Source organism: Drosophila pseudoobscura, chromosome X (assembly GCF_009870125.1).
Source record: "Drosophila pseudoobscura strain MV-25-SWS-2005 chromosome X, UCI_Dpse_MV25, whole genome shotgun sequence".
Taxonomy (NCBI): Eukaryota; Metazoa; Arthropoda; class Insecta; order Diptera; family Drosophilidae; genus Drosophila; species Drosophila pseudoobscura.
The window spans coordinates 49,965,080-49,982,045 of NC_046683.1; the positions used below are offsets into that span (position 1 = coordinate 49,965,080).

The 16,966-nt window shown below is 46.6% G+C and overlaps 1 protein-coding gene across 2 annotated transcripts in view; it reads left to right on the forward strand.

Annotated features, from left to right (window-relative positions):
- Nucleotides 1-32: 32 nt before the first annotated feature.
- Nucleotides 33-16,966, forward strand: part of siz (Brefeldin-resistant Arf-GEF family protein schizo) — a 41,372-nt gene continuing 24,438 nt past the window's right edge. Inside the window, exon 1 of one of the 2 annotated variants that reach the window (XM_015187558.2) lies at nt 33-838. In XM_015187558.2, the coding sequence (XP_015043044.2) occupies nt 459-838 (380 nt within the window). In that variant the 5' untranslated portion in view covers nt 33-458. Of the gene's footprint in view, nt 839-16,014; nt 16,498-16,966 lie in introns of those variants that run through there. The other variant, XM_015187560.2, reaches the window with a different exon arrangement.

A 16,966-nucleotide genomic window follows, 5' to 3' on the forward strand; every position in this document is an offset into this window, starting at 1 on the left:
ACGGTATATTTTGTTATATTTCTGGGGGCCGGGCGGTATATGTCAACGATAAAGCCGCGGTCACACTGGGCACAGTAAACAAAACTTTTTTCGAAAATTTTGAACGACGACGTGCGTCGCGCGTGTATTAAAGCCATTTGTTGCTCGCGAAACGAATTTTTTTTGCTGCAAGTGTGTAGTGCATTAACCAACGTCCCCACCCCCATCCACAAAATTAGTAAAACAAAAGTTAGAGTCGTCGCCTTTGTGTTCTTGTGATCTCGTTTTGCATTTCGGATTTCAAGGGGGCTCTCCTCTACTTTGCTGCTCCCCCCTGCAGCTTCTTGTCGCGAGTGCGTGTGCGTGGCGTGGCGTGGCGCGCGACCATGTTCTGGCCGTAAAGTGCAGTCCGGTCCCCGCAGTCGCAGTAGTAGTAAAACAGCAAAGAATATCAGTGAAATAAAAGCGAAGTACAAGAAATGGAAATGTCGGAGGCCGAGCACAAGGCCCTGTCTCTGTCGCTGGCTCTGTCGCCGCAGCGCAGTGGCATCCAATCCGCTGCAGAATCAGATCTGGGGCCGCCACCCGATCAGCAGCAGCAGCATCTGCTGCTGCACCAGACCACACAGTCCCTGCTGATGGCCAGCTCCATGATGTTCATGGATGGAGGAGCGGTCCAGCAGCCCCAGATGCAGTACAGCGTGGAGGATCTGCTGCGGGAGAACCATGCGCTGCATGCCAGGGTCAAGGAGCTGAGCGTCGAGCGGGATCGCCTGCTCTGCGAGGTCTCCAATCTGCGCCTGGAGCTGGACATGTCGGAGCTGAAGCGCTTGCCCGTCGTCGACATGGACATGGAGGGGTGAGTGTAGCCTTAATTATTTCCTTAGGCCAAAAATGGGGGCCCCTCCCCCCTTCCGCCCATTGTTGACTCAACGTTGAGTCACCTTTGTCCCTGTTCCCCGTCTCCGTTTCCAACTCAATCTTTGTCGCCTTGTCCTTGCCCTCACCTCTTACTGCCGCTGCCGCTGCCTCTGCTGGTGCTGCTGGTGGCGGGGCAGCTGCAGGCTGACAAGTCTGTCTTTCTGGTTTTTGCAACCCCTTTTGCATTCCTTCTACCTGTGGGCTAATCGACACACTGGCGGCCGAAATATTGTGCGATCAACGGAAACGCGGTGGAATGAAATGAAACGGAATAACCGCCGCATAGTGGATTTATTATCAGAGTAATCAATGGAATCTTATCTGAATTGGCATTGGGTTTTAATGGTTTTATTTGCCATACGGAAGGGAGCTTTATCCCCTCATACGACGAGATCTGATTGGATAACGCATATATGAAAGGATTCCAAAATATGTATTTCTTCATCCGCTCACTTCTTTTACAAACATATATGCCTTGAAGTGTCCTTCGAGGCGATCCTTGATGGTATTTTTGCTCCAATCTTGCCTGCGAGTCCTCTCTTCTCTCCGACTGTGTGGACTACTGGCGTTGGGTGCGTGGTATCAGCAAACTATGTATGTTGGCATTTCCGAACATGGCAGTGCCTTATCTGGTTGCGTATTTGTTTCTATTTCTATATCTTCAAAGAGGGTATTCCAAAAGTTAGTAAAACTTTTGCCAGAACCTTGCTAAATATAAAAATTCCATATCAAATGTGACTCAGGGCGATAGTTTTTTGGCATTGGCTGTCATTTGGTCGGTCATTTGGCATAGATCTGTCGATATATTAATACTTTAAAGATTCTTTTTGGTAAAGATCCTTGGTGAGAACCATTTTAGCATTGGAAAATTTCAAATAGAACCAAAGAAAACCCCTGGTAGAGCGCACCTAAAGATTTATGTAAATAACTCTATATTCTAATGAAACAAAGCATTTTTTTTTGTATTTTGAATTTGAATCAAATGCTGTCATGGGAACAGCCAGCGATCTGCATGGATGGGCTGGCACGACACCCCAAAAAACTAATACTTTTTGTTGCCAAATTTGGTGACTCATTTTTTGGGTTTCATTTATGATTGGTTCTCAGGGTGGAATAGAACCCTGGGAGAATCCATGTTCTTTTGCCCCATTCCGCAACGTTTCTCTGTTTGTTTTTGGCTCGTTATCAGCGTTGCCGTTGCCATTGCCCGTTGCCATTGCCCGTCGCCCGTTGCCTTGCTGATAGTTCGACTCTCTACCCCGATAAGAAGGGCGATCCGAAATAATGCCAACAACTACTACTACACGGAAATTCAATGTTAAGTGCAAGTGTTTTGCTTTTGTTGTTGTTGCTTTTTTGTATCGCAGAGTGGGTCTCTGGGTATCTGGGTGTTGTGTTTTTTCTTTGGGTTTCTGGCACAATGTGGCTGGAGGGGGAGATTAAGACCCCAAAAAAAAAGAATCCAAAAATCCAAAAACCCAAAGGTAAACACACACAGCACAAGCAGCGCACAGCGAAGATAAATTAATAACGATATGCCAGGCATTTGCCATTGACAGCCAAATGTACAATCTATATACATTTATGTGTGTACAATATATCGCCAGATTTCGTACCTGACTTTGTTTTGCATGCGGTCATGCCCAAGCAGACCCACACACACATACACTGACAAACACTGGCACACTGACGCACAGACACATGCATAGATACACAAATAAAACGCAGTTATCTTTAACCGTTTTCTTTATTTTGCAGACCTCTAAGGTCTCTCCGCTGTCCACTGTCCGTCTGTCTCTGTGTCTGCTAGAAGTTTCGTGGGCTCTGCTCTTCCAAATTTTCGTTTTTCGCTGCTCACCTTCGCAAAAAAAAAAACAAAAAACAAATACAAACATTCAAATCTGAAGCAACAGCAGAGATCCCACCACATCTTTCATTGATTTGGGGGCAGCGACGGTTGGATACTCTCTCCATTTGCAGACTCTCAAAGGGAGGGCTCTTCGGCTGCTTATACTTTGTGGATAGCACCCTGCAAGTACTCAAGGTGAGAAGGATCTACAGATGTATCCATAACTGAAACTGTATCCGTCTGTAGGAATGTACAATGGTTCTCTCTATGACCCAGTGTTTGGGTTGAGTTTGCACTTGCTTCCCGCCTTTAAAATTGATCGAATATCATACATTATTGCTGATAATACTTCTAACAAGGTTGTGGAAATAAATGGCAGTTTCGTGAGCTAAAAGGCGGGGAAAAGACAGCTTTCATCCCCATGACTCTCTTGCAGATTTTATGGATTTTATGTCTCGACAGGTAAACCTACTGTGGGAAAGCAATCCTTCACATGGAAACGATAATTCTTTATCTTATTATGAAAAATACGAATACGAATATACAAGAGTGAAGGTTTTCTTAACTTACTAAAAAAAAGAAGTCGTGAATGGGGGAATTCCCCAAAAAGTATATACATATGTCCTACTATATTTGGTAATGGAATACTTTAAAGCTATCTTTTCTTACAAAAGATGAAGAATAGCTCTTGCTTCTCTTATATTCAATTGGTTGTATCTCTTCTAGAACTTGTCTAGAATTTATAATCAATTAAAGATCGCATATTACCGATTTTGAAGAGCAAGCCTCATCCCATTGTCGTTGGTCTTTTGCAGCATGGCAGAGAGATAGACAGAGAGAGAGAGAGAGAGAGTACATACATATAAGACTCTAAAACTCAAGATCAAAGATGTTGAAAATGTGCGGGCAGCTTTCTGAGTATGGTTTCCCGTTCCGTTCCGCCCGTCTCTGGTTTTGCGGTAGTTTTTGCTTGGGTCTTGGTGTCTCTGTCTCTGTCTCTGCATTTGGTCAGTGTTTCTTATGGTGAGAGAGGGAGAGAGAGGGAGGGAGAGGGAGACGTACAATGTCGTTGGTGGCTTTCGGCCTGCCGCAGAGTTCAACTCATTAGCCAGTTATCATCATCTAATAAAGCAGACACACGCACAGCACAACTCATCCCGCAGGCAGAGAGCCAGGGCCTGCGGTGGGAGCGGGGGCGGGAGCGGCGGAGCGGGGGAGGGAGCGAAGTAGGGAAAACACTTGCCCATTTTAAATGTATCTTTTGTGTTGTTGTTTTTGTTTTCGTCTGTTTTGTGATAATTAAGTGGGGAGAAGAACACTGGAGGAGGAGCAGTGGTAGAGTCTATTAATTTCATACGCCCCTGTTTTAAAAATGCTAGTGGCGAGGGCGGGGGGGGAGGCACTCGTGGGGCATGGGATAACGTTTTCCGACTACTTAATGACAGTGAAGTGCTTTGGTTGTACTGTAACTCTACTACGAGGAGGAGTAGGTGAAGTAGTTGCGTCTCTCCCCCCTTTTTCCTTTGTTCATTTGCATGCAACATTTGGAGTGAAGATTGCGGTTGCCTGCCCCATGCGTGCTGCAAATATGTATCTTTTCTGTGTTTTTTTTTTAATTAAAAGATATGCCGAATGGACATGCAAGGGGGGAAGGGGGGTGGGTCCAACTGGATGATCTAAATTTTGCAAAAAAAAAAAAAAAAAGAAAAGAAAAAGAGGGAGTCGGTATCGAAACTACTCTTTCAGGCACTCCCTAAAACCGAATTGCCCCAATAATGTTGATTATTCCAATGATCCACATGGTGTGTGAGAGTCTCTCCCCCCCCCCCCCCCTCCCCCTCTAGCGCCTGTGCCCCATCTATCCACATATCCACATCTGTCCCGACTAGACCATTCCAATCCCCATTTATTATGCATGCAATAAACACACTGGAAATGAAATGAAATTTTCAGTTTTCAATTGAAAGATGAGATCATCTCTCGGGCACTGGCCCATCCACCACCAAGGAATAATAATTAAAATCATTTATTTATATACTTTGAAATGTTTAATAAACAGAGTGTCAATGGCTTGCAGCAGCTTCCACACTGCCACACTGCCACTGCCACTCCCAGTGCCCAGTGCCAGTGCCAGTGGCAGTGCCAGTGCCCCAAAGTCTTTGGGGGTTACTCGAGGATTAGCCCTCTAATCAATTAGAGGGCGTACTCCAGTTTTGCATTCTGCATACTGTATTTAGCATGTGGCTTTTTGCTCGTATCTTGTGGTGTGTTCGCGGGGAGTATCTTTGAGTACATGTCGTGCAGCTCGTTACGCAGTCAGTCACATCCACTGAGCCAGTGATTGATGGGACATGCCGATGTCCCTGTCAAATGGCAACTTCCGAGTTGATGGTTTCTTTCTCCCTTTCCCTCTTTTTAGCGGAAATTCAAATTCAAATCCAAATCCAAATAACAAACTGGGGCCGCTGCTGCTCCCATTGCTCTCCAAACGGTGGCTTGTCAATCGTGTCTGGCTGTGACAGCAGCCGCTTTACATGGCCATAAGAGCCGAGCGACTAGACCTGGCTTGGCCCGGCCCGGCCCGCTGTCTTCCCATCTTCCCAAAAATGGCCTGCAATCTGGGTTCTGTAATGGCCAAAAAACTGTGGGATTCAATTCTTTGTCTATGGCTCTGATGGACGCTGATGATGGGCCAGAAATAATGATCAACGATCATGGACAGAAAGAGTAGGATAGACAGAGAGAGAGAGAGAGAGAGCTGTACTGTTGGGCGAATGTTCCGAATCGTGGAATATATACATATATATATATTCTGTGAATAATTGGCAACATCTGGTTGGGTTTTCCCTTCAATTTAAAGCAGAGTTGGATCTGGCACTTCGTACAGCGTTTTAGCCAGATTTTTGGACTATATCTGAGTCATAATCTCTTATCCCAGCAGCTGTTTCTGCAAGTGATGCAACATCCCATGATATTCAAGTGAATTTTCCACTCTAAATTCTTTATTCAAAGTATTTCCAAGGGGTTTCTGGGTTCTTATCGCAGCGGCAATGAATCACTAGTTATTCCATCGAACAACTGGAACTAGACCTTAAAATGTTGTAACTGTTGTGGAATGTACACATACATTTATGTAAATGAATCATTAATTGAGCAGAATTGGAGCTAGAATTAGTGAAAGAAGTCTTAGACTTCCAGGGACAGCATCAGGGCCTTATCGTCACAGTAATCTCCATATCTCCCCTATATGGATGTAATTTCTTCATTATTCTTATCATAACTTGTAGATTCTTGTCTTATCTGCGTGGATGGTGGGGTTTGTTCTATGTTTCAACATCTTACCATCTATCGTCCCCATTTATCTTGATTCTACGCTACGGTAACGTGTCTCCGTGTTCTCCGTGGCCACCCATACACGTGGTGCCAAACCAAACTGACGGACAACTTCCGGTTACAATACTCCAAAAAGCCCTCCTGGTGGCAGCTGGTCAGAGCGGGCCGTGTTCCTCTCTAAATCAATTAACGCTGTGTCCAAAACTCGTAAAGAAGTCAGCAAAATACAACAAATGAATCGGAATTGGAATCGGAATTTCCAAGGAAATGAGCCAACATTAATGCATTGACTTTTCTTGCCCCCAACCCCAACCCCAACCCCAACCACACCCTCGCTCCCACTCTCCCTCTCCCTCTTTGACATATTAATGTTGTAAAATTAAAAAACCATAAAGAAAAACGTGAAAAATTATTCTTTCTTGTGTGTTTTTTTGTCTGTACATTGACCCAAATTTTGGGAGATCCCTCTTTGGTTCTTTTGGTTTTTGTTTTTGGGCTCTTTTCAACGCCATGGTTGAGTAGAGTACTCGTGGGGGCCGCCCGCCCGCCCTGCCACCCTCCCACGCCCCTGTCGTATCACACGCCCCAATTGCGAGTGCCAAGAAAATGCGTTGTTGCTTAATTTCCTTCTGTCTCTGTTCCACTCTCTCCTGCACTCACTCTCTCTCTCTCTCTCTCTCCCTCTCGCTCTGACTCGTTCAATCTATCAGAGTGCAGCGCCCGCTGTCTGTGGTTCCGTTCCGCTCTTCCTCTTCCTACACTTCAAATATTCAAATATCATTTTAGTACCCTGTACGTGCTAGTGCGCAAAGGGTATGCTGCTTGCCCACAATCTCCTTGTAATTTATATTCCTGATAAGGATCAAAAGCAGTTACCAAGCGCGATAGTCCTGTCTCTGTCTCTCTCTTTTTGGTTTCTCTCTCTCTCTCGAGGATATCCCTTAGTCGAGAGCACTGCTTTTCGCTTTCTTGTTCGAAAATTAAAAGCTCGAAAATTCGAACAGCTGTTGTTGTTGTTTTTGTTGTTGTTGGTGTCTGTGCGTGTGTGTGTGTAGGCGCTACAGAAACAATAAATAAATGTATTGCGATTTATATGATTTTGGAATATTTTTGTGGGTTTATCGTTTCTTCGACTTCTTCGATCTTTGACTCACATTTTTGGAAGGCTTTTTGCCTCGTGCTCATCATTCATCGGAGATGCTGTCTGTCCCCCAATGGATGGATGCCGTCTCGACTTGACCTTAGATTGCTCTGCTCTGCTCTGCACTTCTCTCTCTCTCTCTCTCTTTTGCAGCTCTTCTTTGAGTTTCTCGCTCTCCCCACTGCCTCTTGGCTGCCAACGTCAATGGACGCTGCCAGCAGCAACAGCCGCAACAGCCGCTGCGACGCTTGCGCAGACGCCAAAGTGAGTGGCGGCGGTGACCCAATGGATAGCGTCGCAGCGGCGCCGTTGAACGCACTCCGTTCAACGCCCACAATATATAATAATTTCGTGTGCTTAAATGCTGTTTATGTTGATTTCATTCATTGACAAAAAAGCCAAAAAACAAGAGAAACAACGCGAGGAAGGCTATCCGTCAGAGGTCGAAGTTGGCAATACCCTTGCCAAAAACCATTGTTCTGCATCATATAGTCATATATAGAGCTTTCGGGAAAAACACACACAAGCCTAAGCGTTGCCTTTCCTTCTTGGAGAACGATCCTAGGGATCCAATAGGGCGCCACTACCTGCAGCAGAAAGAAGAGTATGCAACAACAGATTTGGTAGAAGAGGCTTCCTTGTTTGTCTCCTCCGTTTGTTGTGCTGCAAAGCTTCTGCCAAAGATAATAATACCCCCTTCAAGGGTGTCAAAACAAGACGAAAGACAAAAACGGCGAGCCAAAAAAACAAAAAAAAAACGTGAAATGAAAATGAAATCAACGACAACGAAACCGAAAACGAATACGAATACGAGAAACATGCAAATTGAAAGCGAATACGAGTATAAGCCGAAGCTGCTGCTCCGCTGACCACAAGATGGAGCCGCCTTGGAGCTTGGAGCTTGTCTGTGGAGCTGGACGCTGGGGACCGGGCCAAAAGCTGAGAGGCGATCGAGTGGCCGATTCGAGCGACTAACCGACCAGAAGATAGCCATTTATATGTGCCATTAATCGATTGTCAGCAGCCTCTCGTCACGGCCTGCGATCGCCAGTGGCCTGCAGTGGCCTGCAGTGCGGGGGGAGGGGAGTGCAGGGGTCTGACAACCAGTTACAGCCACTAGCCAGATACTCTGGCACGGCCTCAGAGTTGGTTCGTTTTGGGGAGAGGCTTTGCCGGAATGAAATTGAACTTTTGTTTGGTTGGTGGTACTGCAACTCTTACGTTCTTACAGTTATGTTACGCGTATTACATGTGCAAATAGAAGATCTTAATGGTGGATAGATGTCTTTTCCCCCGAACATTTCTTAAGAAATTTTGTTGTTTTAACAAACTTTAAAATTACGTGTTTATTTTCGATGCACTTTCTTATAATTTCTGTATAGTCCAGTGTTTTCTGGTACTTTCTAGTATTTTATGATTTTATTTTATGGAACTTTCCAAAGTTTTCTGACGTATTTTCAGTACTTTCTAGTATTTTTATTCTATTGTATTGCAATATAATTTATTCTAGTATTATTCCACCACTTTCTGGTATGTTTTGTTGTATTTGTGAGCTATTTTGTAGTATTTGTGCCTCCTTTTCAGCGCCCCTCAATGTTCCTTTGTTTAGTGAAGGGTATCCGTAATTCGTTGTGGTCTCTTTCGTCGTCGATTACGGACTTGCTGTCCGTATTACTGTTTTTAATAAGTTGCTCTCGTATTCGATTTCTGTTTAGTGTTAACGGCTTTGAATTGGAGAGTTGTTGCATTAGCGGATTGCATTACCAGGGAGTGCGGGGGGGACTGCCTGCAACATGATCACCATCAATCATCATCATCATCACCATCGATGGTCATTATCACCATCGGCGGCCGTGGGAAGGCAAACAAATGTTCGTATCGATATATTGACTGTCAGATTTCTCCTACACCTTAAACATACACACACAGAGCGAGTGAGAGAGAGAGAGAGAGGGTGAGTGGAAAGGAGATAGTGGGTGAGAGGTTGATATAAAGAGGTTGACTCCTCTGGGATGAAAATTGAGTTACCGTTAATTGCGTGGCGTCTGTTGCAGCAACCGGCACCAAGGCAATCTACTCCGTAAGCCATGGAACCCATGTCAAATTTCCCTGTTTCTCTCTTTACCTCTTCACCTGGCCTAATTGCAACACTCAATTAACACTAGACACTAACCCCCCCGCCCACCACCACCCTGCCTCTCTGCCACTCCAACGCCGCTCTATATCCACCCTCCCTGCTACTGCTTCTTCACCTCTGGCACTCGCGCCCCCGCCTCTCTGGTGCTCATAAACGACATCCCCCCCATGCCCCACCCCCTGTCTAAGGCCCTTAACAAATTGCACTAAAATTTGTCCAAATTGAAAATGGTGTAACTTTGTATACCCTGCCCTTTGCTGAGGAGGCTACCACGACTTTCGGTATCTGTTTGCAATGCAGAGAAGAAGCTCATCCAATCCCACAAAGTGCCTTTGTACGTGGCATGAATGTGCTTCCTAATGCCTAATGGAAACGATCGGTTTGCAAGAACAACAACTGTTTTTTTGGTAAAGAAAATTTAAACAACCTCAAAAAGCAGCAAATCTGGCACTATGTATATCCTTATGACTATGTATATCCCAGGGATTTCCAGTAGATCTGCAATGGATCTCCAATAGCTCCTCAAAAGATCTCCAAAGGATCTCCCATGGATCTCCAATAGATCTCCAACGGGTCTCCAAAAGATCTCCAATGGGTCTCCAAAAGATCTCCAATGGATCTCCCATGGATATCCAATGAATCTCCAATAGGTCCTCAAAAGATATCCAATAGATCTCCAATGGATCTCCAAAAGATCTTCAATGGGTCTCCCATGGATCTCCAATAGATCTCCAATCGTTTTCCAATGGATCTCCAATAGGTCCTCAAAAGATCTCCAATGGATCTCCCATAAATCTCCAATAGATCTCCAATGGGTCTCCAAAAGATCTCCAATAGATATCCAATGGGTCTCCAAAAGATCTCCAATGGGTCTCCCATGGATCTCCCATGGATTTCCAATGGATCTCCAATAGATCTCCCCAATGAATCTCTCGCAAGGGTATCCTCAAATGTCTACTTTCTAGGGGTTTCTGCTGTTCCGTTCCGTCTGTTGGGCAAGTTTTTTGGGAGCTCTTCTCGGAGACGTTTCAATAACTGCGGAGCTGGAATTACATGAAAATCGTGTTTATCAAATTAACATGCAGCGGCAGTGCATTAGGAAAAACCCAGCAACAAAATTAAATATACTGCGGCGTGGACTGTGGAAAAACTAAGCCAACAAGCGGCCCCCACACACGCGCAGAGGCGGGAGGCGGGGGCTTTGGGTTGTTTCCTTCCCATGGCCATTGCGGCCGCAGAGATTGAGAGACTGCGAGAGTGAGAGAGAGAGGGAGGGAGAGAGAGAGAGGGAGCTCTAAAAATAGAGTTTAACAAACTGTAAAAGTATTCCATTCCACCACATACAAAGACAAAGACAAACAGAAACAGAGGCACGAACACGCACGAGCACGAGCACGGACACGGGCACGGACACGGCACGGCACACGGAAAACTCACGCACTCGGATGACAGGCACAGACGACACACTCTTCCATTTCTAGCGGGGATTCTCGTTCTCTCTCCTCTCTCTTTCTCTCTCGTTGGTCCCATTTCGCACATTCACACATCTCCTCCTCCTCCTCCTCCTCCTCCTCCTAGCGCCTCTCCATCTCTCATCTGCCGCCTCTCATTTTCATATTCCTCATCTCGCATTCACATGCATCGCATCAGAGGATGCTCTGCCCTGCCGCTCCTCTCTCCTCGCCCTTTCCCTACTCCTGCGAAATCTCGTCTCTGTGGGTATGCTGCGGAAGGGAAGAAATCTCAACACAGTTTTTTTATTTCTCTTTGAGTGTGTGTGTGTGTGTGTGTGTGTGTGTGTTCCCTATTTTCCCCCCACACGTCATCGTCCTGTGCTTCATTCGTCCTTCTTTCGCATGAAAAACCACCCCAAAAGAGGCGGCAGACTGACTCTGTGAGAGTTGGCTCCTGCCCTGCGGCTCTGTGTTGCAATGTTGCATGTGCCATGGAGGATGCCTCAGCGCCGCCTGCCACTTGGGCCCGGGCACTCGTGTAACAGCATTTCTGTTTGTTTTTGTGCATCTTCGAAGGCTCAGCGCGCGGGAGTGCTGCGCCCCCTTTCTCCAGCATCCGACGATGATCTGCCCGCCCCAAGGGGCATACGGACTTGGGAGTCCAGTTTGCATTCCACATGGAAGGAATGGACTAAAACGAACGGAAAGAAACAGTCTTCTGTGATCCCCATGAAAGGAAAAGACACGCAACAGGAGTCCGAAATCTTTTCTTTGGCTTCCGCCTGGACTTTCTGAATATGGGAAATGATCCTTTATTCATTCAGAGCTCGATTTGAATGAATGAATGTGTCGAATCATTGCATATTCTTGTAATTCTTCCCATTGTCATGGAGAAACCTGTAGATCTCTCTTTGGGTGCTACCATTATTCCCATCACGATCTCTTACGTGTGTGATAATTACACCGAACGCACAATTTTCCAATAAAAGAGGCTCGAAATGATTACCGTGAAGGAGATTCACACGGCCCAGAGCACGGCAGAGTATCGAATCGTGTGCTAATGCCACCCACTCCAGCCCACTCCAAGAAAAACCCCCATTAAGGAAGGGTATTTCGGTTTCATTAGCATGTTGCTTGTTGATTTTTGGCCCTCGGTTTTGATGTGCTACGCCATGCGCCACCACCCTACCGATGTTCTGCTTGGTGTTCTTCATCATGTTGTTCTTAACCCCCCACCACCCACCCCCCTCCTGCATCTCGATCTCCATCTGCAGGCCACAGTTCCACTCCATCTGCATGATGTGTCTGACGTCCGTGGGTACATGAAGTGCTCTTTAGCGTTTGCTGACATTTCTTCGTTTTTGCAACACAAAACGAGAGAGAGAGAGAGAGAGAGAGAGAGATGGGGTGCACAGAAAATACATATATACACAGAGGGATATATATACACGTACATATATTCTCATATTCGTATAATATGCATACAAATACTTGACTCTGCTCCGCTCTTCTCTGCTCTGCTCTGATGGGACCTGTAGCAAGGCGGTCACTGCTCTATTTCGTTTCATATTTTTGGATGCATTTTAATATGTAATTTGTTTTAAGTTTATTAGCTTTTGGGGGCTGGGGGTTGGGGGTTGGGTGTTGGGGGGTTGACATTCATTCGTACATATCAAATAGAGGGGGGAGGAGTCAACAACATGGATGTAATGGTTCCTTTGTGGCATGACATTCACTGAAACTTCTAGAGACTGAAATACAAAGAGAAATCCAATGGAGTGACAAGGCTGGCCGACTGTTTGTCCGATTCATGTACTGCTTCTTAGATAAATGCACTGCTTCATTGGTTTCTTCACGTGCTGCACTTCTTGGCGGTAAAATGCACTTCTTTGTTGATAAAGCAGTGGGTTTGCGTATGTATTCTCTGCTCCTTGGATTCATCGATAAAGGCAACACAGCTTGACGATTTTTTTTGCATCATCTAAGCCAGAACGCCGCCCCTTTCCCGCCCAACCGACCGAGGGGCTCTGTCGCATGACGCGTATTGCCAAACCAGTACAGGGTTTTAAACTGTATGCCTTAACAATACGTTTAACATCAAATCAACTGACACTGGATATCGGAAATGTTTCGAAGCATTTGATTGACTGACTTCCTTTGACAGTCCCATCCGCATTTACAAGTGGAAATTGCCTGAAACGTGCGCTGGGGAGAGGGAGCACACGCCCCGCTAATAACTTGTCATCTTTCTGGGACATTCGTCTGTCTGCGGTCCCTGCAGTCCCGTGGATCTGCCCCAAATCCACTCCCCCACGCCCCTCCCCACTCGCCCCAACCGTGGCAGGCCATCATCTAAGGCTCTTTCAATATTATGACAGCCAAAGAGGGAAAATCTTTTGTTGCCGTTGCGCTTAATTCATCTTGAGAATCTCAAAGTTGGTCTTTCCTGGGTCTCCCTACCCCCCTAGCTCCTCCCCCTTCATTCATTTCCATTTCCATTTCGAGAATGATAAAGAATGTGAAAATATTGTGGCTGCTCTTTTCTGTTTATTCTCTCCACAAGTTGATCTCTCCTCTGGCTGGCTGCTCCATCATCTTTTCTTTTCTGACTTTTCCAGCAGCTTCTTCGGCTTTTGTTTGTTTTCATTTATGGCTGGACGGGCGGACGGGGGGAGGTGGGGGATGCAAGATTAAAAGTTTTCCCTCTTATCTGCAGCTGAAAATTGTCATTTTCGTTTTTGTTCATTTTCTTCTTCGGCTCTTGTGACATCCATCCTCCTCCTTCTGGGCTGCAGTTGCATTTTTGATGCGCTTCATTGTCATCTGACCCATTTTTCGGTGGGGCGTGGACCTTCGGCCGAAGTAGGATCCCACAGTGCCCCGCCACCCAGCCCACCGCCTAACAGCCTTCGTCAAGCACTATCGCCTCGAATGCCCCCTTCCGCCCACCGCCCACCGCCCCCCGCTGAAGTATTCATGTCTGAGCGGCAAGGGAAGGCAGGGCAGGCGCATTCAAAGAGTTTTGAACTTCTTTCAAAGTTGTTTTTTGTTCACACAATAAAATGCACGAATGGGGGCGTGTTGTACGGCGGGGCAGGGCTGTGGGGCACAGCTACACAATTGCTAGTTGCAATTACCTCGTGTTGTTGCTGCTCTTGCTGTTGATTATTAAATACTTATTGTCCGACTTGCATTTGAAAAGCGCGCACAAGAATTGAAGTTGAAGTCGAAGCTCCACGAGAGACGAGCGACGAAAGACGAGAGAGACCTTTGTGTGGCTTACACTGCATTCGGTTGCATGCAACGGGGCCATAGAAAGTGCAGAGGCAACCACCACAGAGGCCTCTTGAGCACGCACCAGACACGCAAAATATGAAATTCTGTGAAGGAGGCACAGCGAGGGTGAAGCTATCACTTTTCTGGGTCTTCGCCCAATCGTGGGGGCAAACAAAACCAACCTCCCATATGGGAACTGTGCCTCAGAGACGAGAGAGCCAGAGTCAGGTCTGGGATTGGTAACGGAGCCTGGCCTGGCTGGTGGCCTGGCTGGTGGCCCCGCTCGTTCCCAAGCACTTCTGTGGCATGGTAACCATGCTAACTGCCTCAATTACCAATTTCATTTCATTTCATTGTGATTAGCCAAGTAAATTACTCAATCATGGCCCTCTTCGAAATGGGTTAAGGGAATAGAATGGAATGGAATGGCATGGCATGGAATGGATTAGTTTGCCCCATTTCTATGGACAGCTCTTTGCTCTATGAATTTATGTATATATTCGTGTCTAGAATATTTTTCTATGTGTATTTACACTTTGATGATATTTTCAGTCATTTCTGACAGTGTATTTCAGCTGTAATCCAAGCTGGCAATGCCTTTGCTCTCCAACTGTCTGAGAATTTTGCTCTCTCTCGCTCTCTCTCTCTGGCTGACTGTCTGCCTGGCTTCCGGCTCTCTCGCTCTCCCGCTTTTGCGCCACTCTAAGGGTTGACCGTGCGCCTCTCCTTGTGCAATTTCGCTTGCCCCGTTTCAAAGGATCTAAAGGGCGGAATTCCTGGAGGTTGTTTTTTCCTCCATTCGAAAACATCTTGAATTTCTTTCTGGAAGTTGCTGCAAAAAGCCGCTTAGCAATTGCACCCCCTCTCAGAAGGGGAAGGCAGCGCTCTCTTTGCCGCCCCATTTGAATTCTCAGTCTCTCTCTCAGGCGCTGCTCTCCCGCTCTTCCGCTCTCGCTCTCTCTGCCCAAAACGGAAACTGCTGTTAATTGCCTCTCATTTTGGAATGATTTTTAATGCCGCCATAAAACCATTTGGCCAAGGGTTTATGTGCCGCCAATATCCAATGCCACATCAATAATTAACGGGGTGGGGGGTTTCCTTTTGGGGCCATGGGGCCTTACGAGGAGCCCTGCTGATGCCATTCTGATGCATTTCCCATCGTTGCAACGGGGGTTTCCAACCCCCAGAAAGAAATTCAAGAAAAACAAAAGAATCAAAAGAGAGAGGAAAAACAACCCGCTCTAGACACATCTGTCGCTGCTCGCTCTCTCTCTCTCTCTCTCTTGCCGGCGGTTCGTACTCTCTATTTCTCTGGGTTTTCTCTCTCTCGCTCTCTCTCTGAGGAGCCATACACTCCATTCTCTGTGGGCTCTGTGGCTGCCTTCAGTCGACGGCCTTCAGTAACATTCATTACTCCCATTTATACAGTTATCCGACGTTAGTTTTTCGCAGACGCTTTTCCGCCTAGAAGTATTTTCGTACCCCGCCCACTTACACACACACACACAGAGAAATCAGAGCCATCAGCCGTCTCTGTACTCTAGACTAGATTAGACCCCAAAGGAGCACCCGAGAGTCCTTTATCCCTAGATCTAGCCCTAGCCCTGGGCACTGGCCAAAAAGTGTCGTCCGTCGCTGAAAATTTAGTGAGAAAATTTTGTTCTCGTCTCGCGTGTGCCCTCGCCGCCTCCGCCACCGCCTCCACCTCCCTGCCACCCGTCGCCGCGTCCCGTGTATGTATTCGCCTGTCTGCCGCCGTAGCCGTAGCCGCCACCGCCACCAACAACCCGCCCCCGACCCGCTGCTGCTACTGCCGCTGCTGTTCATATCCCGTTAATAATACATATATGTATGTGCGTGTGTGTGTGCCAGAGATTTTTTTTATATAGCCATATATCGTAGATACATCTGTGCATATACGCTTTCCGATTAAAAATACAAAAATATCGCAAAAAAGGAAGACCGACGCGACGGAAATATCTTCAAAGTGAAATTTTTGGTGGCGCCCCACACACAACACACACACACACAAACACACACACTCAGACGACCAAATGCTACACCCCCCGCCGTTGTATTGATTTTTTTTTTGCCATCATATTGATGTCCATCAGTGGTGCCAAAGTGTTCGTAAACCGTCCAGAAGAAATCCATACAAAGAGGAGAACCTAGTTCCAACGTAACCTACGATTCCATTCCATTCAATTTCACTGGACGACACGACAGAGACAGCCAGCCCTTATCCAGGCAGATAGTGGAAGAGAGTGCGAGAGAGAGAGAGAGAGAGAGTCGCTTCCTACAGTCGTGTCCCATAAGTAAATGACAGCAGCTGAAACACAATGAGCAGCTACACTGCCGCCCAGTACTACAAGACCACCAATATGATTACCTCCAATGAGATCTACTGGTAAGTGTCCTGCACTCTCCCCATTCAAGGGGTTTCGTATTTCTATTATCCTTCGACACATGTACGGGTTCCTCCCGTCTCCCATCTACCATCTCCCGTCTTCCGTCTCCCATCTCCCGTCTGCCGTCTGTGAATGGCCAGAGTTCAAGGTTTGATTAGCGTGTGGGCTTGAGGACATTTGTGACGCAATTGGGTGATGCTGCCACAGGGATGGGCCCCAAAAAAATCAATGGCATCATTGGGGTTTTTCATCTGTTTTTGTGGGCTGCCCGCACTGCCCACACACGAAGCGCCGCTGCTGCATCCCATGGATCTGCTGTCTTGGCAGCAACAAAAGGTTAAAGCCGCCTCTCAAGTCCACACCCACGCGCGCCTACGAGTTTTCCTCCCAATCCAAGTGGGCGTCGTCGTCGCTTGGGCCCACACACAGCACAGCATATGATTACAACAACAGCAACAAAAACACTCG